The sequence below is a fragment of the Lepisosteus platostomus genome, chromosome 17 (assembly GCF_059453375.1).
Source record: "Lepisosteus platostomus isolate fLepPlt1 chromosome 17, fLepPlt1.hap1, whole genome shotgun sequence".
Taxonomy (NCBI): Eukaryota; Metazoa; Chordata; class Actinopteri; order Semionotiformes; family Lepisosteidae; genus Lepisosteus; species Lepisosteus platostomus.
Genome location: NC_142627.1, coordinates 16,501,277 through 16,525,461, shown reverse-complemented (window position 1 = coordinate 16,525,461; position 24,185 = coordinate 16,501,277). Strand labels below are relative to the sequence as shown.

The following is a 24,185-nucleotide window of genomic DNA, read 5'->3' as shown; positions in this document are numbered from 1 at the left end:
TTAAATAAGTTGAAAACTATATTTTCATTTATAATAATGTAATTCTAGAAACCAGTAAAATATGTAATTGCCTTCAGAATTTCCTTCACATGTGATTTTTAAAGACCTCTTGCTGTTGAAGACAAACACAGAATCGTATTCACCATGTGTTCATTACAAGGGATAAAATTTAATCAGGAAATTCCATTACTAAAAATAAATTAGATACAACATATTAATAAAGTCAAGAAACCGTATCACCTAAATTTCTACTGTCTAATGACATTTTTCCTTCCATGAATAATAGATTAAGATAATTGTGTCTTTTTTGTTTATCCCTACAGCATTTTAAGGAGGTGAGCACAAACCTGTAGCACTCCCAATAAGCACTTTTGATACAGGGTTATTTCACAGCCAGTTTTCACAAGATAAGGTCTTTTAAGGTATATTTGGTAATTGATACTACCTCCAGAAAATATATCTCCAAAAACATCTCTAGGTGGAAGAGTGACCAACTCCAGATGGCTAACTTTATTATTTTGTTTTATATTGCTTAAGTAACTTTGTTTCTGAAGGTTACTGTATCTGAACAAATTACAGTCTACAAGCATGTAGAGACAAATAATGTATAAGCATCTTACAAATATAAAAGGATGTATCCATGCTTAATACTAAAATGATACTTCATATACACGAGAAAAATTTAATAAATTCAGCTGATAAAATATGTCAAATAATACAGAGACTGAGAAGAAGTGATTCTTCTTTAATTTAAGAGCAATACATTGTTGACAACTGAAGACTGAAGATATATTTTTCACTTAATGCATTTTACTACACATCTTCTGACCAGGTAATGTTATCTCAGTTTGCAACACCTGGCAATTTATTTTATGGAAAATGATTCTATATCACAACAAGGCTCAGTGTCAAGGTTTTGTTTAGTTGTCCAATTTCCCCAAGACATTTAAAATTCCCATGAAGCACGGTTTCGTTACCTTGGCAACTGCACATGCTAGTACAAAAGGGATAATCTAAATGCTGTAGAGAAAATCTATCATCCTGAATCCAGCTGTATACCAAACTATTTCATATCTGACGCAACTAAGAACTTTTCTTGATGTTTCAAAGTCATGTTACAAATAATGTTTTTTTTTACTTAAGTACAAGTTGACATGCAAATACTGCATCTGCATTTGGCTTTAATCAATGGGAAATTAATTAGTAAATATGAAAAACAAAAGACACATATACATTTTTTGATGAAGATAAAGATTTCCATTTGTGTCAAAAAAGCATGTAGCCTAATAAACAATAATCTGAAAATACAACATTCCCTTGTGACTGCTGAGAGGAACCTGTAGACCACGATGGTACATCATTAACAATTCTCTGAACACACCTCACCCTGAAATAAAACATAACTGATTAACACTCAAAGGTGTTTGGTGTTAGGGTTACCAGGCAATGCATGTTAAGTGAGTTAGGTTAATTTGATTCATGTTCTTTTCCACTGGCTTGCAAATTGCGAATGACTTTTTGAATTGATCAATGTAAAAATCAATACCTTGCTTTTCTGTCCACATTTGATTCGGCAATAAAGACATGGAGTCATAAAAATAAACCTATTAGACAATATATTCATTTTATATACATGTCATGTTAGTAGATGCAAGCTTACATAATTTGTTATTTAGCTTGTTTTCTCTAGGCTGGAAGTGAATGATCTGTGAAATCAACACAAAAAACTGAGCAGAAGCTCATTTTTTGCATTTTTGTATCCATCCTCTGGTCTGGTCTCTATATCTATACCTAATAAGTAGGCTACAATTGCCCAAAGCATCACTCAGTCTGACCTGTTGGGTTGCTCTTGGCATAGCAGAAACCAACTGAAGCTGACCTTGGCTTCCAGATTTTCCTTTCTGAGGGAGGGCTATTTGTTCACCTCATTACTAAAGAGAATTTCTCCCATACCAGTGACAGGAATGCACAAACAAGCTTTATGTGTCCCTTGATTTCATCTTCCTGTCATCTTCCGTTGTTGGAATAAACAGCCCAACTCTAAAAGACAGCTCTCATTATAACTGGCCTTTCTCTGAATACATTTTCACCAAACACGTTTATATTTATTAATGAAGAATGTAAATAAGCTCTCTCCATGTCAGCATTTCTACTTTGTTAAAATGTTAGGCTTATCTTGTAGCGCTATAATATGCCTCCTAAAGACTCACAAAACCCAACTGGCACTCACATTAAAGAAGTTAAAAATAACAATCCATGCTGACCAACCAAAGTAAGCATTTCTTGTTTATTACAGTACCATCCACGTGCACCAGGAAACATACCGAAATTTAGAATTCATCAGTATTTCATGCTCCTTGTAACTCTATTTACAAAACATAGACAGGATTCCATATAATTTTAAATACATTCCTCTTTTAATATACATACTATTTGTTCAAATATATTTTCAAAATATTTCATATTTACATTTATGTACAGAATAGACTTTGAAGACACCAAATCTGTCACTAGGTACTGTAGCAGTTTAATTTCCCTCTCATGCTGTTTTAAATTAAAGGTGAAATTCTCCATTCACACTGCTGTGTTTGGCTGCGAGAGCAAAGCAACATGATTTATAAATGTATGATCTCCACTGGTGTCTTCTATTACGAAATAAGTGCAAATTATTCAGATCAATAGTGTCGCATTTCAGACTTCATGATTTATGGTACTTTTAGCCTGCAAGGTGGCATAATTCATCTTTCTACAGCCATTGGTGTAAACAGATACTTTGCCCATGATTAAAGAAACCACTTGCTATTTATGTAATGGAAAATTACAAAATTACAAAAGCTGGCATGTAAAAGAAAAGGAATACTTCAATATCTGTGTATAAACTGTTACCTTTTAAAGAGTTCCACACTGAAAATGAATTTTAAAGTACTCCCCTCCTCAAATAAATTGGTATTGACCTATTCAGGACAAGACAAAAGTACTTGTTATCAATTATGAGCGCCTGTGCAAGAATACCTTAACTGTTACAGCAGCTGCTTCTATACACAAAAACAGTCATCACAAATTTTCACATGTGCAGTTCCCACTTAAAGCATTATAAGATAATAGCTTCTATGCTGCTTCTACTGTATCTTCATAAATGTCCAGTTTTTCCACTCTTGGACTTGCATCATGGGAGTGCCAACAATGAGGTTTCACCACAAAGCCAACAATTTTCTAGGAGAGTTATATTGACCTGTAACCCTGTCGTTTGGATTTCACTGTGTTGTCCCTCGTGGTGACACGATAAATTAAACATAAATAAAATGTATGAGAAATAAAAGGGAAAATCTAAAGATCTGCTGTGAGGGGGAGAGAGGGCAGGCAGAAGGGCTGAAAGCAGAGGGGATTCATCTGATTTGACTGCTTGTGGAGCCTGTACCCTTCACTTCCAGTTCTTTAACATCTCATCGACTGTCTTGTGACCAGAAGATCGATTTGTTTATCCACTGAAACTAAAATTTACAGATTTGAAACACTTTCTCATCTCCTAACCAGAAAAAAATCCTTTACTTTTATAATCCACAAAAACAATAAATGAATTAAAACCTATACTGTACTACACATTGCATGACATTTCTAACTTTCACAGTTCTTTTATCATATCAATAAATGTGTATGTTAAGTCTTAAAGATGTATAATTAAATTTAGATTGTGATTGTCACAGACAATTCTGACAGCATTACATGATTTACTGCTGACATTAGATGTAGCTTTTGAGTACTCAGTGCACATTAAGTACGCAAATGTTTTGACTGAGTTCTACTACTTTGTCTTATTTGAATTTGAAAGTTCATTAATGGTATACAAAATAATTAGGCAATTCTGTTTAGTATAAGTCACAGACATCATAAAATCTAAAAAGTGAACAATTGCCAATACTGATGTTCATGCATCAGTCTTAGTAATACTCCTCAAAAAGAAACCGGCACTATGAGGAATGAGGAGATGAGAGAGAACTTCATAATAATGCTGACACAGGGGTTTGCGGCTTTCCTGGACAAAACCTATACGCTGCATCTTTTTTCATATTAAACTCTCCCTGATTTTTTGCCACATTTTCAGACAATACAAGCATCATCATAAAATACTCGTAGTCACTCAGAATGCCCATCACTCTATAAAGCTGCATTTATGCATTGCATTGATATTTTTAGTTATAATTCCATCATACAGAGCTGCATCACCAATTTGTCTTCAACTCCAAGTATATTACAAAATGCTTTTGTACTTCACAAGAGACATACGATTTTCAAATATTTTCTTATTTTAATTCCATTAGTCCCATTTTTAAAACATGCAGAGAAAAAAAATATTCTATATCAATGCTGTGGTTCTTGGATGTAAGGAAATAAAGGTTTGTGGTTTTCTTGTGGTACATTATGTGGCTTTCAGAGAGGTTCATACTGATAAACCTCTAATTAACCGATTAATGAACAATGATTTATACTCCCAAACTGACGTGTTAGTGGCTCTTTTCATTCTCTCAGTGTTTCAGCAGCCAAAAAAAAAAGAGTTTTTCAGTACTGCAGTCTCTCTGTCATCGATCAGCATTATTGATCGGAGGCAGATCTCCTCACACCACCTGGGGAGCCAACAGTGCCTATTTCATATTGATCCACCTTTTTTATTTCATTTTTTTCTGAGCATTTATAAGCTTGCAACATCTTGGATAAATACATGTAGGGTACACCAGAAAAATTAAGGTTAAATGAATGTGTATTTTTTAACTAGGATTGCAGAAACCTGAAAATACACTGCCTGTAAAGGCATATATTCTCAATTTGATAGACTTAACAGTGGCTTAAAAACATCAGATTTAAAGCACATTACTGGTATATAAAACAGGGTTTCACAAGAATAATAATAAAAAAGGGATCTTTATTGTAAAATAAATCTTAACAGCTAGCTACTTTTTCTGAGATCCTCAGCACAGTACAGTTCATTACACTTCCTAAAACTGTAAGGTTTATTAGGCAATGAAGTAAATGTTAAAGCCCCTAAAAATTATTTCTCAGTAGCAAATTTCCCAGTAGCCCAGCAGCTGTAATTTTCTGATCTCTCTTGCCTAAAAGCAACATTGTCATCTTTCTGTGTCAAACACACAAATCCCGTGCCAAGCAATTACAGCTTCTGCTCAACAATCCCAAAGACATTTTCCCAGTAGCACTAATACCTCATGTTTGGCTGCCATGACAGAAAACTAATCTTGGAACATCACTTTTCAGGCTACAGTACGGGCATGGTGGAGGTGCCTGATAACTATGGCACTTCTTCTGAATGCTAAGCCTTTACCAGAGAGTAAACTTCAAATGTAAAAATAAATATGAGCTTGCCTTGTGTTTTGTGAGGCACTGAATCAATAAAGTGGCTAATCACACTTCAGCTCAAGCACCAAGGAGAAAAGCTGCTAGACTGCCCCTTTCATGGCAAATGCCATCATGCATTCTGAAACCAAACAAAGCCATCCAAAAACAACTGTGATGGTTATTAAGGAGAGGGATCGTATGTCTGTCTATGTATATACACAGATAATCTTCCTAGTAAGCGAAGCAATGAAATACGAAAACAAAGTGTCATGGTCTGTAGTTAAAAACATGGAATTTAAATTAAGAGCAGTTATGTTATAATTCTGATACATTTGGTAGACTCCATTAAGATACTGTGTTCTTTTTTGGCCACTACATTATGTAAAGGATATTGCTGTTCAGTTATCAAACCAAAGGAAAACAAAACAGGTATATTCACTGCTTAAAAGCTCCTTGATCTTGAAAGCAAAGGACTACAAGATGACATTTAAGTATTAAATATACTCAAAGGACCCAAAAAGTCAGACATCTTTAGAATGACAAGTGAAACATGAACCAGTGATCACAAATAAACTAGGAGGGAGTGCGTTTATGGCTGAGAACAGGAGGAAGACTCTCCTAAAGGAATGTGGAAGTCTATAAAGAAAACCCTACTACATTATTGTATTAAAATATTGCCATTTACACTACCATGAAAAGGAAACTGCAGAGGAGTCCCAGAATTAAAATCACACATATTACTGGTGGGTAAAATAAGAGATAAAAAATAATAGCTGTGATTAAAAACGGCTCATTGAAATTATTTTCATGACAGAGAAACTGTATTGTTTCATATTGTGTGTAATGAAATGTGTCACTGTATGTAGTTGCATACAGTATGAGGTTCACATGTCCATTAAACAATGCTGTAATTTAAGATTTTTAATGTTTATCCATTAAATCTATACTTTACATGAATGCAACTTCCTTCCAGGAATCTTGTCTAATCCATATAGATTTGCTATTGTGATATTCTAACACAAGCTATATCAGTATTGTTTTTTAAACAGTGGCTGAAATCAACATCAAATTTCAATGATAATCACATGGGTTTCAATGGTTATGAACATGCTTGCTTTCCTATCATGTCACAGTTCTGCAGACAGTCTGTGCTTTAATCATTTTAATAATTGCTGTGCTCTGCAGTTCTGACCAATAAAATGCTAGACAGAATACAATCCTCATATACCATATACCATGTGCAAACAGACCCATCCCCACTGCAATATTAAATTGCAAGTGATTGATTGATGATGATACATTAAAAAACACCGTAGGTGTGTTCATTCAATATCAATATATTGTATGGATTTTAAGTTCTGGGATGTTTACAATGATTTCCTGAATTAACACAATTAACGTGAGATCTCTAAAAAATTCATCAAATGTATGACATTCATGCACACTATCCCCATATTATGTACTGTATATATCATATAAAAGGTATTTATTATACAGTGTATTATATATTATTATAGTGAATGTGGTCTGAATGTTTTCTACTTTATGTTAGGTCACAGAAGTCTTTCTGGCTCCTACAAAAGTTTGCTGATGTTAGCAATTGAGCGAACGTCTAAGAAATTTAGGTGCACAAGGTTAAATGTGCGGAACACTCCCCCACTGGGTTTGAATAGAGGGAGTCTGCAAAGCTTGCTGGGCCCACTGCTAGAAACACAGAATTGCACACAGGCAAAAGCAGTCAGGGCGTATCCATTTCAGAGCCCATTATAAAGCTGTCAGAAATAAAACGACAGAAACCCGAACACCAGCGAGCAAATAACTTTTAGAATACTTGGTCTTGCTTTTTATGACCAGAATACAAAGTGGGAAAACTAGCTCTTACATTCATGAAAAACAATAACAAAACGGACTGCTTGAAATAGTCCCTAAATTGCCACTGTAAATGTGTATGCCCTGCAATGGACTTTTGTCCAGAGTGTCATTCTATATTGCACCATATAAAGATTCAATTTTGTTTATGAGTGTTTTTCAGGAAACTCAAAATTATGCTCAAACTTTGTATTTATAACATAGGCTCCAGTCACCATGACCCTTTACCTAGAAAAGAATGGCTTTCTAGTACTGAATGGAAATAAGGATTCATTTCTAGTGAAAGATTTCTTCACTGGTTCTGAGCTTCTATTTCTTAAAACTTCTCAAACAACACATTCAGATCTTCCTTTGCAAGCACTGCACAAAAATCCCCCCTCCCCAAACGTTAACATCTTTTGAAGGGTTACAGAGATTGCCTTACCTCAGGGATTCCCAAATCTCTTCTGGTTGGAAAATCCCCTTTTAAACCTTTAAAGTTTAATTATAAGCTTTTTTGTAATGTTGAGAATAAGTATAAGAATATAATAGGGTCTATAATATACTTCATTGTAGTTATACAGTAAGTCCGTAATAATAATCTCTTATAACAAGATTTCCCATTACCTTCTGCTGTAGCTAACCCTTACTGTCCACATCAAAATTAGAACATACTATACAAATGATTAGAAACAAGAGGAGGCTGTTTGGCCCATCTTGCACATTTGGTAGGTAGCAATTCACTGATTCCAGGATCTCATCTAGCTATTTCTTGAAATTACCAAGGGTACCGGCTTCAATAATATGGCAGTTTAGCTTGTTCCATATTCCCACAACCCTACAGGTAAGGAAACGTGTCCTGTTATCTGTTTTACTGTACTTCCACAAAATTTCCACTTGTGTCTCCATGGTTTGTGTTTTGCTGTAAGACAGAGAGGGAAAAGTGGGGAATTTTTTGTCTGGGGCATTTCCAGAGCAAAAATGAAAACTCTAGGACTGTACACTACCTCGTGCTTTTCAAAGAGTTAAGCTGTACAGTATGAGAAATTGTTTAACTGAATGAATACAAAACCACAAATGTTAGCTGTAAGTTGAGGCTGTAAAGCCAAATAAAAAGCACCGAAAAAGAAAATGACCGTGCTGTGTGTTTTCTAAACAGGGGCCAGCAGTTAAGAACTAGGATCAAGCAGGGGCCCCAGAAGACAAAGACAGACCACTTAAAATATGAAAAAGTGTCACACTGATAGGATTGGTCATTTGGCGATGTATGTGCCAGTGTCATCACAGCCCTCTGGATCGTGTTCCACCTCCAGCTTATACTGACATATCATTAGCCAGATAATCATCACATAGAGATGAACTATATGTATAAAATATTCAGACTCACTCTGAAGGGCAACACATCTTCAATTAACCTAAAAGGCTAGGGTGTTTCCATAAATGAGGGAAATTATTAAGATTAAATCCTAACCTTAGAGTAAAATGAATTTTAATTTTTTTGGAACCCACAGAGAAGTGTCTGGTTCCTTGGTCCCCAGCCTGGGGAACCAGTGAGCTCTAAAAGAGAAGCATTTAAAGTGTTTCTATGAGGTTGACTATACTTATGCTACTACACAGCACACTGCATTGTATTACTTACAGTTGGTATCATCAATAACAAAATGCTCATTATAATATAATAGACCACAGTAGCATTAGCAGCAACAGATTTACAAAGCAAGCCATGTTGCGCCTTTAAGATAAAACTCTAAAGGGAGAAAATCATTCATCTCAGAATACACAGCAATTAGTACAGCAGTTCTTGAAATTATATTGTATATTCTATGCAATACCTACAAAAAGCCAGAACAATTTTTTTTTACTGTATATATGATTTGAGCACACTGTATATGTGTCTTCATACAGAGCACAGATTAGCGCTACTTGACAAGGATATGGTTGTTATCAGACTGATAACATCAGTTATAAAATACCTAGCCTGACAGGCACTGCTGTTGAGAACCTACTATACTACCATAGCTAACTTTGGAAAAAAAAAATGAAGGTTTCAAGACACCGGAAAAGACACCGCGTTTTCAGATTTTTCTGAAATGTAAAAGGCTCTTAAGAAAAAAATAAAGGGATTCAAAAGTATTTCCTTAAAGAAAAACCAACTAGAGAATGTGTAAACAATTTTAAGCCACATACAGTAAAAGCAATACTGAATAATAATCTTGCACAGTATGCATACACCATTTCCACTGTTCATAATGTGTCTTTTACATTTTTGAGCTTTGAAAAATTTGTACTGAGATTCTAATTGCAAAGTTGTTTTTTTACAAAAAGGTTTTGGCATATATGAAAATACCTCTGAATACGTTTAAAATCTTCCTACTGTATATATATTTAAAACAGTCTTTAAATCATACCCTCATATCAACACAAAGGTTGAGCGGCACTCTAGACTTTACTCAACAAAGCATCGTGGCCATGTACATCTCTTCTTGGTATAATGCAAAGCTTAGTACTCATTAGTATATCATAAGCCACAGTAATATTAACATAACCATAGGTTTTACAAAATGCAAAAAAGATATTATGAATTGGTAGGATCATTCTTGTATGTTTTGTTTGCAGAAATCTGAGCAAATCTAACTCCTTCTCAGTAACTACAACACACAAATCTACTGTGTACAGTATATATACATTGTACACAAATAATTGTAGAAAGAAAGCATGCAACGAGAAGGCTGCCATAAGCCTTACCTGTTATGTTGAGAGCACCCGATTTTCATGATTTCCACGATATTGAAAACATTTTACCAAGCTTTCATTTCAATGTACAGAGACGTTACACTTGTTCAACATTATAAACTGAATACAATAAGAGGTTTTCATGCCAGTGCTATTTTAATTAAAATGTAAATTATTGGGAAATATCATCTTTAAAATCTTTAATACCCGATGTGTGCTTATTTAGTGCTGAATTAGTCATCGACATAAAATGACCAATCGTTTCAGACTACACATTACATCTACATAAAAATTTAATTAAGAATTAATTAAAACTGAACAGTAAGACTGATTATGCATCCTGTTTAATTAATAATGACCAGCTTGTGGAAACATTATTTTGTATCTTCATTTATGATTTTATTTGCTTTCATGTTACACTGTTTATTGCAAAATTCCTGTAATGCTTGCTAGTTTTAGGTTGTAATAAATGTCACCTGTTAGGCCAAATTCAGTCAGTCAAATTACATACAAAATTACAATGTCGAACAAAGTCCTCTAGACCAAAGACCACTAGACAAGCTTCGAGCTAATGTATATACCAGTCTGAACAAACAATTTCTCCAAAATAAATGGCAAATGGCATTAGTCATGTTACTCAGAAACAAAAAAAAACACTTTTATATTTCAATTTAATATTTTTTCATCTTTAATAGTACTATCAACCGCAATTATAAATATAATAATTTAAAACAACTTAAGTGTAATTCATTATATATGAGATAAAATACCATCCAATTAAACATTCATTCACCACTGAATCTAACAACTACAGCAAAACCTTTCAAGAAAGCCTTTTAATCTTGATTAAAGACCACACCACTCTAATGTTAACGGACTGCTAAGATAATGAATCTTAAGCATAACAACAAGCACAACACGTACAAGTACAGAGCCACAATGTATCTGAAGAGCATAAGAACATAAGAAAGGTTGGAAACGAGAGGAGGCCATTTCTCCCATTTAGTCTGGTTATTAGTAACTTATTGAACCACAGATCTCATCTAGCTGTTTCTTGAAAGAAGCCAGAGAATCAGGTTCAACAACATGACTGGCTTATCCTCAACCTTCACACATTATCCTAGCTGTATCCTAATCAGACCTTTTGACAAAATTCTTGTTGCCAACTTGCAATCTTCACATTTTAGCACTGTATTACCCTATATTACCAAGTACACGTGATTAGCATCTTTTGCTAAGGGTTTCTACTACATGATCACTGTTCCATTAGTACCTACTAATACTACAGTATTTCTTTGAGGTTCTCAATACTGAATCTTAACCTTTTTTTATTTACTGCGTAATGTATTGCTTTGTATTTATAAAGAATCATTCTATACAGTATGCGTGTGCATTTACTTTATCCAGGTTATTCTAGCAAATATACTATAGCTATAAACTGGTGTAATATTTGTATGGACAAAAGGTAATTCACTTCTCTAAAAACTGCTTTGGATAAACTGGCCAAATAAATTACTAACACATCAGAGTGAGAGAATACTATACAGTACATGTATGTAATAGCAAGTAACAATTTCATATCTGTAGATTATGTTTTGGTTAATTTTGTAATGGTTTCAAAATGATCTAAATCACAATGACACAGAAAATTCTTTTGAATTCAAGACCGAGTATAATTTTAATAATGAAAACACACATTTTCTAAAATGTCTTTATTTGTTTAAATTACTGTGGTTTTCACCCAAATAGAAGCTTAGTGTGTAGATATAATTATAACATTTATACCAGAGATAGGCAAGGTCATGAAAGAAACACTATGTATAACTGACCTTCATGAGCAATTAAATGATTTTTCTGAGTTAAAGTCCCATTGGGAAGCTGTTCACGAAACACAAGCACGCCATCAAAGAGTTTCAGTTGCTTTATTCATTTTTTACTTTCAACCCAAATATGGAAATCGTAGCTTGAACATTCTATTGAAAATATTCTAATATTACTGTTTAATTTTTTGTCTGAGTGAGATAGACACCATTTTAAGCCTTTAATTAAATGTAATACTCTGTAAAAGTATGCAAAAATAGTTGGGGACACAATGGCAATAACCTTCAATCTAAGAGTGTGGAATTTGTGCGTTTAAGCAGGGTGATTTGGGAGACAGGATGAAGTAAACCACATGAAGATTCGGTCAGGCAGACACATTACTTTCTGCAGTTCTTTCATGCTGTTGTGCTATAGTACAGTACTGTATATCAATTTCTATTCACAGCATACAGTACATTGAATTAGATGTATGAAAAATATCTTCACTTAAATTTCAGGGGCTTTCAACTTTGTCAGCCATACATTTATGGACATGGCCATAAACAAAAACTATTACAGAGAGATCTATTAGTCTTGAAATTAGGTCGCTTCATCACCAGGGCAAAATTCCTCCTATATTATTATTATTATTATTATTATTATTATTATTATTATTATTATATAATTTATTATATTGTGTTCCTCTGACAGTGTCAAAATAAATTATTTTGCCTGTAGATCCTTTGACACTCTTAGATCTCAAACTACAACTTTCCCTGTATTCCGTATAGAAGATTGAACAAATTACAAAGGTATCTTGGCATGGACTTTAAACAGTATCTGCAATAATTAAAAAAAAAACTTTTATATAATCTACTGTCGGTGAAATACACTATAGACACGGCTTGTCAGAATAGCCATTTCTGCTGTATAGACTATTCTTAGGAATTTTAAATATTGTCTCCTCTGCAGCTGAGTCAGTTACAGTAATGTACTGTTTCAATGTGTTCCTCATACATGAAAATTGTATGTTTAGCAGAAGCACACACTGGTAAATTTCCATGCAAATTTGTCTGCTCCCTAATATGCAATCCCATTAAATTAACTGATGTACATGACATTATTTATTCCCTAATAGAGCTTTAAATACTTTATTGATTGACAAGGTTTACCACACTATTTTATAGCAGTAATTTATGACAGAGTAATCACTGAGGGATGTGCCTGAGATAAGTCCCTGATGGATATTCCAATAGTCAATACTTATTCACAGACAACACAATTAACACACTTATGGACAACACAAGCAAACACAGGAAGACTTTAAATCAGTCTGTTAAAACTGTGGACTAACGGGTATTATTTCAATTAAGAAGATGACTTGTTAATAAAAAAAGCAAAGCAATTGGACATGCAACAAAACATTTAGTTCTTCGTATAAGATGTGCTGTATGCAGCCTGAGGTAATTTTTTAAGCTTAACATGACATTAAAGCTCAATGATTGTAATTTAATATATGAAATGTTGCTTGCAGAACAGAACCCTTCAATATTACCTGTCTTGATCTCTACCTCACTACTGAAAATAATACAAGGACTTATTCATTTGAAAACTCCAAACAAGTATACACAAAAGGATTACACACCTGACCAGCGTAGACAATGCTAAAACCCAAAGAAGATTTCATAAAGAAATGTCTTTTGTCTGCAATGTCCGTGAAGGTCTTTAATTTTAGCATGACAGATTCTGCTGGTTTAGTTTAACCCTTTCACATATTGTCTTTAAAAAGGAGAAATTCACAAGATGCAAGAGTTTATAATATTATAGAGAACTTTAATGATCCAGACAAATAAATCCTTTCTAAGGAAACATACAGGATCACTCCTTAACTGGCACTTCTGTTGATCAGCTTCATTTAAACTATTTCCGATCCAGATCTACTTATGATACTAACTGTATGGGACATGATACTCCCATATTTACCTGTCATTTGAAGGTATTTATAAGGATCTTCCATTGCTAAAGACCGCACAGCCCATGGGCTCAACTGTCCACTATCTCCTCAATGAGGGATTTAATGTTAAGACATCTACATTGACTTTCTGAGCAATTAAGACAACAGAAATAAATTAATGGTGAGGGAGTATGCTACACCAAGGACTAAATATTTGGCTGTCTAGTGAGATTGAGAAATTAACTTTTGAGTTATAATAATAAACCATATTTATAAACCCCAAATAAATAATGTGAAAATAGCTCCATGACCCCATAATCAGTGTATAGCCATAATGATACCATATGATACATATTTTCTTCTGTGTATGTTTGATTGTAATGGCAATATCAGCATGTCCAGATTCTCCTAGCAAGGTTATCCCTAGCAAAAAGCTTTGGTCATGTGTTGCAAACACTAGAAACTGGACAAAGACATAGGAGCAAGTAGTGTACCAATACCTTTTATAAGCTACTCTGATTTTTAAGGAACTTTATTTTACTATCATATTGAGATCAAATATATATATACCATAATATAATAACACTGTAACAGTACTTCTTGTGAAGAAGTCATTTACTTTTATAATAGGAAACTATAGTTAATAAACCGTTTATCAGTTAATTTCACTGTTTATAAAATCTGTGATGTACGGCTCTTCATTTTGTTCACCTGCTGTATTTGTCTATATTCTGATTTAAAGCACAATTTATCTTAGCATTACCATGGATGGTAGGTCTATAGTTGTGTTGTGTTGTGTTGTGTTGTTGTGTTGTAATCGGAAAATCCACACCTTCAACTACTATCAACCCTATTAAATAGTTCTTGTAGTCATCGTATCATGAATCCTCTTCAACTCAGCACAACCAAAAAGTTAGCCGGGACTGTTTATGTATATCTGGATGGTCAAAAAATCATGTCTTCATTGATAAGACGAGGAAACAATTTTTAGATCCTATTAATTTGTTGTTTTTTTTACTTGCTGTTGACCAGTTATTTATTTTTTTTCAAATTTATACAATTATTATAGTGAGCATGTTCTCCCCATGTTTACATGGACTATCTCCAGGTACTCTGGTTTCATCACAACACCCCCGAAAACACTGCTTAGGTTAAAAATTGCTCCTGTTTGATATTACCCTGTGATGGATTGCTGTCCCCTCCACTATGTTATTCCAAATGGTACTCTATGCTTCTGGAATTGGTTCTGGACTGCTGAAACCCTTACCAGAAAACAAAAAGAAATTCCCTGACAATGGATGAATAGATGGTCACAAGTCTTGTGTAATTGGCAACTGATCACCCTGTTAACCTTTTTTTTCTCCTTTTTGATGTCAGTATAACCTATATACAAGGCTTAAAAAACAATATAAGCTTTACCATCAAGACAGTTACTGCAAATGTTAAAATCATTTAATAGTACCATCAAAACACATCACAGCAAACGTGTTAACTGCTGTAAGGCTGTAAACATACTGTATAAGGTCACTCAAAAAGATATTTATAAAACATACAGTATATGACCAACCAGAACTATTTCTACTAATTAAGGGGGAAAAAGTAACTAATGCCAAGTTATGAAACATGAATCCAGGAGAATTTGCCTTTTGTAAGCTTTGTAAGACACACACATTCTAGAAGGCAGTGTCTTCACACTGATTCTGCCCTACTGAACAGTCCATCAAGCACATACTGTACACATTATGGGATTAAGGACAATTCTCAACAAACAACCTATGTGCTATACTGTTCCATCTTTACCACCAAAAATGCTCTGTGAATGTAATCTAAGAAATCTATTCCACCTGTGGGCACAAGAGCATTGCATTCTAAGTGTTATGTCACCATCTGCATTTTGACAAGCCACATTCACAATAAAGAAAGATAAATAGCACCTACCTGTAAACATGTGAGACAGCATTGCTTGTTTTATCCCATCCATTGTGAATTTTAAAGCAAAATGAATAACAACTCTATGCATTTTATGTTTATGTCCAGTTAAAAAAATGCATGCATTACGCTATAGATTTTTTGTAATTAACTTGTTTATATTTTGTTTGCATGTTTCTTTGCTGTCCTCCTACCTGATATCTTCAGTCTCTTCTTCAAAAGCAGCTTTCATTGATGGTACTAATATGGTCAATGAATTGAAGAAAAAACAATTTCATCTTATTGATAAAATGTGTTATAATTTATGGATTTGCGTGTGGAAAATAAAAATTGAAAAAATGGTCTTGAGTGATTATTTAGGTTGTTACACAAATTCAGTGTAAAATTCTTACCTGTCTGAAAGATGAAGTTGGTATACACACAAAACCATACATTTTGACATACAAAAATACGTAAATCCAGTTTAAGGGTGGTTAATCACAGCTTGGATTTCTGATGAAAGCCAACTGAAGCAGATTATTATAGCTTTTGCAAAAGAAACCTGTGAAACTTGAATATTAGTGTCAGGTTCACTTTAAACAGTTGTCCTTTGACAATGTAAGACACATGTAATTCCTTCTTTAGAATCTTCTCAAATGGTGTAAAGGGGTCTTCTTAATTAATCTTTAATAAATAAATTATCTCTCTGACACATGTAAATATTGCTGTTCCCCAATTCAAGTTTCCCAGTGAAATATCGCAAAATAAATAACATGATCATAAACTTTCACTTGCCATGTCATTTAATCCTGATCCCTGATAAATATGTGCATTTTTAAATGTAAATAAAACTGCAATTGTATGACTGCTATTTAACATTTATCAGGGACAAGAATCAAATGGTGAGATTTATAAGATCACTTACCCCATGCTGCATGAAGAGGAACAGAATATGTTGAACCAAATGTTAAGTTCAGTGTCATATTCTTGCAAACAGTTTTTATGTTCAACAGTAAAAAAGGTGTTACCAGTCCAGTTGCCTGAGTGGCAACCACAGGAATGAGGATCCCCTTTCAAGTGTCAATTATAATTCCATGCATAAAGCAATATGAAATCCCTGCCATTTTAACAGTGTGAAATCAAAGCAAAGACCACACCTACCTTCTGCATTTCAGCACATTCAATTGCATATACATATATTTAACATGCTCAAGGCTATTATATAGCACTTTTACTGAACACTACAGAAAATATAAATAATACACAAACAATTGTATATGTGTATATTTATATGTGTATAAATAAAAATAAAACATTTAGTACCTTTAGTTTTACCTATGCAATTGATGAAATGGTTCCATGAAGAAAGCGTTTCCAGACAGAGAAAGAAAATAAAAGAGGAGAGAGACACTCATAAGACTCGTGACTGTATGTAAATGCGGAATAAAAACTCACTGATGGAAAGAACGAATGAGCACGTGAGGAGAATATAGAGATCTCCGTGGATGCATTGGGCGACACACAGGGATAGCCAAGTATCAATACTCCTGCATCACCGAGGCATGCAGAGGGAAATACACTTTGCCGTGCTCTACTGAAATGGTGTCAAGATGAGAAAATGTCTGTCACAAGGGGAAGGTCAGTCCACTCACTGGGATAAGGAGATTTTCAATGGCATTCCAGCAGCCAAAATGGGAGCACATGTTTTAAAATAGACATGCACTGCCCTAAGCATGATTTCACCAACCCTGCTTTACAAACCACAATGAAACAAAAATAAGTTGGATCAGTGAACATCCCTCTCAAACACACTTAAGACAAAATCCCTAGCATCCCCCAGTTTTTGCTTGCCAGATTTGTATTGTATTCTGCTTCCTTTTTTCATTATTCTGATACCTTTTCACTTTGCATTTTTTTTTCATTGTGCTATCTTCCTGTTGTTTTTGTCTCTTTTAATGTTTTTTTGTGCTGCAGGAAAAGAGGAACGTAAAGCTAGAAGGGAAAAATAAAGTAACGGCAAAGAAAAACAAACAGCAGAAAAAAAATGGCCGATAACCAAACCATCCATTTACTGTGCAAGGTAGCGTTCAAGCATCTGGCCTGAGTTCTGCAGTGGCGAAATGTAAAAATAAAGCAGCTAGGAGAGCACAAGAAGGAACGATGGAAGCAAGAGAGGAAAAGGAACAGAGCCCATACCTTGGTCGCCCATCATCAGGTGCGCCAGACCTTGAAGGAAAACAAGAGCACAGTCAGCATAGAACACGGGATCATGGGAAGGATCTGTCACAGTGACAAGAATGCTTTGTGGCAGGCATCTGCTTCTCATGAGATGTCTGCATCGCAAAGGGAAGAGGGGAGCGGAAAGTTGAGTAGGAGAGGGAGGTTCCAAAAGCATTTTCTCAACCAGTGGTTGAAATGCTTTGCGTCACACTTACTTTGAAAGATAAAAGGCGTTTTTGTTTTATTTTTTGAAAAGGGGGCATCATTTATACCCAAATCCCCAACCTCCCCTACCATACCTTGACACCATATTTATACTGCAAAGAAACAGGAAAAGTGATGGAAGAAAAATAGCTTTTAGGAAATTCAGGTTGCCCAAATATACTGTAAGTTACACAGTCTATCTCAGTCTTTTAAGACCAAGTTTATATATATATATTTAGCAGTCATTGTTTCTCCATTTTTCAAACACAACCTGATGGGCTGGGTCTGGTCATTTTCCCCTCATCGAAGCCAATACTTAAGAGTATTGATTGAATTACATCTCCTCCCGATGCTTACATTCAAAACTGGATTGGCCACCTCTTCCAAGAAGCACTTGTATTTGCTTCTGTCATAACACCATCACCTGTAAAGCCTGTCATGCAAGAGTGAGGTTGTTCTAGAGTAAGACTCTAAGGTCTTTCTACTTAACATACAGCTATGGTCTGTTTCACCACAAAATATCTTAGCTAAAATCAAGGACAAGCATGTCATGATTTATTTGATATGAAATCACTTTTTTATTGATTACAGTTTTCAGCTTTATACTTCATCTCTAAGGAATATGACATAGAAAACAAATCTGAAATATGTTCAGAACACAGTTGTATTCTGTACATTTTTTTGTAAGACACTACCAGGCTAAGGTGTGGCCTACTGTAAATAGTTATAAAATCAGGGAATTTGCAATGCAATGGTTTGGCAAAAATTACTTACCAGTTTTCACAGTACATAATGTAATTCTGTAACTGCTGTATTTTTTTTCCCTTCAGAGACCTATGTCAATGTTTCAATTTATAGAAACTGAATTATATTCAAACTTTTTTCTGTATATACAGCAGCATTACACCTCATGAAAGTAACTTCTTTAATAAGGTTTTTTGTTATGAGTTTCAAGGGTGCTGCCTTGTAGAAATGCCTATGTATGAGAAGATATTACTGCAGAAGATAAGTAATAACGAATAACTCAAGTGAGTTAATTGACAACACCCTTCCACACAATAGAATATATTCGTGCATGTCTCTAGTCAGTTGACAGCAATTTTATATGAACAAGCCAATCTATTTTATTTAACTGTGCATATTGGTCCAATGCAAAGTATAGCACAGGCCTTTGAAGTCTCAGCCATGCTAAAAGTACCTTTTTTTTGCTAAGGCAGATGCCTCATGTCCAAGGATTTCTGTTAATATCAACGTAAAGTAAATCTACTTACCGTACTGTGGACATCCGGCTTAACAGTATCAATCACACAGCGGAAGTTTTTTAAAGAAATACAGACAAGAAAAGAATCACAGAACAAAGCAGAGTACCCACCTTCAACATAGTTGTCTTCTGCAAGCACGGACAGGTAAGGAGAAAAAAAGGAAGACATTCATTAAGCAGCATGCAGACTGGAACTTGCCATTGCATGTCTTTATCATGCAAGGCATCAAACACATCATGCAAGTGCCCCATTGCCACCATTCAAGGGGGTTAACAAAAGCACCAGAGAAGCAGTGCTGTTAATATCAACTGCTTAATTGAAATAATAACGAGACGCATCAGTTCTGTAATCAACCTCTACCGGGTGCACAAACGACTTGTGCTGACATGAGCATTCTTTCCTATTAACAGTTTTCCTCTTAGAGCTTTTGTCGGTAAATATTTAAAAAGTGCTGGTGATGAGTTGTTTTTTGTGATGATAATCCTATGGCCGTTGACCCCCAGTGTCCAACCAAACTTTCCATAATGAACACTTCAAAATAATTTAGCCTTAAAACAAGATTTATTGGAATTAAAAAAGGTGATACTTGCAAGCAAATGACAACAATTACAACAAGAAAATTAAATTAACAGACTTAAGGTCATAATGGAAACATTTTCAAAACGTCATGCAGAAAAATGGAAAATTAAATGTAAAATACAATCTGACAGCATTCAATGGCTTTTGATGACAGGCTGATAAAGCTCCTGCTTCAATCTACTTTGAAGAATAAAATAATCTTCTTTAAGGATATTTAAAGTTTCCATTTTATATTCTGTCATGGTTAAATTTACAAACTTACAGTTTGGGCTCTTTCAGAAAACTGACCTTTTCAAGTTTTATTATTTCTGTTAAGATTCCTGTTAGGAAAAAGTGATTTTAACCAGATTTCATGCTTTTGGAACATCAAAGTGAATTGTGAGAAAGCAATGCTTCAAGCACCACTTCTCAACAAAACACATTAAGTAATAAAAACAAGCATCTCTTCATTTGACAAAGAATGGACTTACAATGTTGAGCAATGGAGCAAGATTGGCAAGACTGTACTAATCAATTTCTGTAATCATATTAAGTAATTGTTCTGAACAAATGTAGCTTCTTAAAAATAAAACTTATCCGAAGACACCAGAACCTAGTTTTGGGCCATTTAATTTTTTTGTGCATGTAACACCTTTTGCAATGTATAAAATCATTTCTTTTAAGATATATTTTAACCCTGAGGGCAAATAAACCATGCCCCTAGTGAACATAAGGGCATTTGCATCATGCATAGATGTAGCTTCTGCTTTGTTAAAAAGAAAAGGCAAAATTAACATCTTTAAGAAGCATGACATGTAAGAAAGTCAACAGCTGTCATCAACATTTCTCTTAGGGCAATATCTGCAATTATGCTTTTGCTTGTTTCATGTTTTTTTTTATTCTAAAAAGGTTGACATGTTTGTTCTTCATTTTATTGGAATCCTTTAAAGATGATCTTGCAGGTAGTTAAACTCACAAAACACTCAGAGGTTGTGATTATCAGTGCTTTTCTGGAAGACTTTGAAGCTGGTAACCCCTTTCTCTTCAATTCCATTGATCAAGATTAACGGCAAAGATGCCTTGTACCTGTCATCATTAACCTACACATTTTTGTCACTTAAATGGCTCAATTAAAGTTCATCTGTAAAAGATATATCCCACAGCCTGATATCACTCACTTGTTCTTACTGTATCTCCACAGGCACACACTGCTAATCCACGACACAGGCTGCCTCCAGTCACTGGTAGGTATGACCACATGTGAGCTTCTCCAAGCAGCATTTGACCAGAATCAAGGACAGCTTGATGTCCTTTTTCTGTTAGAAATGCAAGCTCCTACCTCTTGATTTAGTGCCCGATAAAAATGTCTTCTTGACTGCACACTTACCAGAATAGTCAGCTTCATTTCCAATTGAGATACCACGCACCACAGCCAAATATGATAGCACCATTTCATGTGAACAAAAATTAATTTTTGTTTAAAAAGATCACTAAATAAGATTAGCCACTCCGAGATACTCCGAGAATGTGCAAAAAGCATCACAAATGATTAAAGTGCTACAGTATATGTATTCAAGGATGACCTACTGCACTCTCTTCAAACATACAGTTGCAAATGGAGGTTTAAGTGACTTTGGACACAAACATTCTGATAATGCGTCTTCTTCACAATGTCTTGATGCAGTTTTTTTAATTCAAGACTTAAGTGACTAACACTCAACCTTCATTGGTAACATAATAATTACAGTATGTACCTAAGAGAATATGTTTCAGAAGGTGTTCATAGTTTTTCTAAAAATAACTTCAAATACTCAAAAGCCGAAACATGTTTCTTGAAATGTTCTACATACTATACATTATTGCACTAAGCATTTCCTGTTCTTCCAATAAATAAGTAAAACTAAAGATCATTTGAAGCCTTATTTACATCAAGAGATTAATTTAAAGTGACTTTGTCATCGTTCATAACCAAAAACGCATTTAAAAAAAAAGTTTTTTTTTTCACAAGCGTAAGCTGAAATTTGCGTGAATTGAAACCAGAACTGATGAGAACATTAATCTTTCCTGATAAATAAAAAAAAATGAAAATTAATTATACCTGAAATGGAGATTGCACAATTAACAGGAATATTAAAAAAGATAGCATTTTTGCAAAAATCTGCTTATTGCCTCATTTATACATAGTAAGTTATATACTTTTCTGAATTATAGCAAAAAGTAACTAACATTTCCTTAAATCTTTGTAGATATTACAACAAAAACAACATCATGCATTCAGACTATATATGCTCTGGGTTCAGGACAAGAGTAATATAAAAAAAACTGTTGACCTGCTTTTCAAAACAAATGTGTTTAATGACAATCACAAATGTAAAATTTTTATCTAAGCATTTAAAGGGAAATATAAACCCAAGGAGTACTTATCTGGATATGTCATGCCTCAGAGTATTTAATCAAAACCCAAATTACAGTAGTTTTCTTTGGTAGTTTTGGCCAGCTACAGTAGTAGCTCACAGGTTTCTCTAAGACACATGGCTATGTGTACATGAGGCGTTCAGATGTTCTGTTTTAATATTATCCTCATAGCAATGCTGAATTGCTGCATTTCTGAAGTTCAACTAAAATATACAATTCTAGCCTTACCATCAGATCATTTAGATCCATTACTGATTTTTGTTGCTTTTTACCTTATTTGGTTTAAGATTCAGCTCATATTAGGAAAATATGCTGCATAGTAACTGAGTTCAAATACAACTGTAACAGCCCAAGGCTGTTAGTGCAAAACAATGCACAGTATCACACTTTGAATCATGAGTAACATTATTTTTATAAGCTGCAACTTCACAAAAGGAAGTAGGGGGCTCTTTTGTAAAATTTCTGCTCACCTCTCCAATTGCTGCTCTTTCAAAATACAAACCCCATGCATCAGGGGAGACTTCAGTCTCTGAGACATTCAGCATTTTACCATATTACATAAATGCATACTTAGTCCTACAGTAAAATACTGTAATAAAGGACATACAGTAATAAATATTAATGTGAAATCAATTTTAAGATCTTGAAAGTACAGGTATTTACTCTATGGTAACAGACAGCAGAACAAAAAAATGTGAAACCAAGCCAACTTTAGAAAAAAGGTATTTATAGTGGATTAATCTTCCTAATGAAATCCCTCATTTAAAAAAGACCCAGTCAAATATTCCTCAAAGTAAGCCTATTTCTCTTTTGTTATTGATCTCAGGACAGTGTCAGCATAAAAAACACAAGTCCCAAATTTATGGTGAGACTGTGACTGAAACCGCATCTTGTGATTAAAAAAGAATGGATAGGCTTTATTTTAAAGTGCTGCAGTATACCCAAAATCACAATCATACAGGATTTGAGGTTCAGTAATAATGCAACAACAAACAAAGGGACAATTAATATGAATGACCTTGCTGTGATTATGTCCATGCCAGTTGACTGGCACATGAAACTTTCAGGATTAATGCTTACACTTCTCATATTTATCACTTCCACTATTGCACACTGTTATCAAGGTTTTCGTAGAATTACAACTGTTGTATTGTATTTTATTTATGATGTTGTTTATGACATAAAAGTTTTTAAAAATCCAATATTTAAGAATTATTTTATTTTATAAAAAAAGAAAAAAAAGAAAAATGATCCAGCCCCACCCTGGTTTTAAATCTAGAGCCATATTATAAAAACAGATTATGGTCACCATCGCGAACATCATACTGTGTTCATGGGTCTTTGGTACAAACTAGGCCTGACTGTTGTTCATGCAGTTTTTGATTTGATTCCAGTTTTATTTGACTTAGCATGGGTCCTTTAAACTGATTGATCTTGCTTGACTTCTCATTAACTAGATATATTTATAACTACCTTTTACTTATATCACAAAGTGTTAAGGATATTCCCACTGCAGAGGTAAAATAAAGTGTTATAATAATTTTACAATTATCCTAAGAACACATTTATAGTAAAATACCATAGTTATCTGGAAACACAACATTTTCTTTCTTTTAAACAATTCATCCTCATCTTTCATTCAACAAATAAGGGAGTATAAACTGTTTCAATCTTCTTGGTGATATTGCATTGCAACCCAGCTTTTATTTTTAGTATTAAGCACATTTTTGACCTGACCAAAAGTTCACAAAATAACCAGACACCAATATACTGTATGTGTTGCCAAAGGTTACACTGGAAGCCAGCACATTCCCCTCAAATACGTTAAACAGAGAGAACCTCAAAGAGGTTTTAATGATCGAATGGTATAATTTTCTGCTAATTAATTAATAGAACATCAGTTGCCTTCAGGGTTACCTAAAACTGTATTCAGTGCA

The 24,185-nt window shown here is 34.2% G+C and overlaps 1 protein-coding gene across 26 annotated transcripts in view; it reads right to left on the bottom strand.

Annotated features, from left to right (window-relative positions):
- Nucleotides 1–24,185, bottom strand: part of nrxn1a (neurexin 1a) — a 352,697-nt gene that overhangs the window by 313,798 nt on the left and 14,714 nt on the right. For 17 of the 26 annotated variants that reach the window (XM_088610470.1, XM_088610478.1, XM_088610489.1 and 14 more), the window contains exons 3-4: nucleotides 19,386–19,403; nucleotides 17,786–17,815 (exon numbers count right to left, since the gene is read on the bottom strand). The exons of 8 other annotated variants lie outside the window; for them this stretch is intronic. In XM_088610470.1, the coding sequence (XP_088466596.1) occupies nucleotides 17,786–17,815; nucleotides 19,386–19,403 (48 nt within the window). The remainder of the gene's footprint in view (nucleotides 1–17,785; nucleotides 17,816–19,385; nucleotides 19,404–24,185) is intronic. One more of the 26 variants, XM_088610479.1, reaches the window with a different exon arrangement.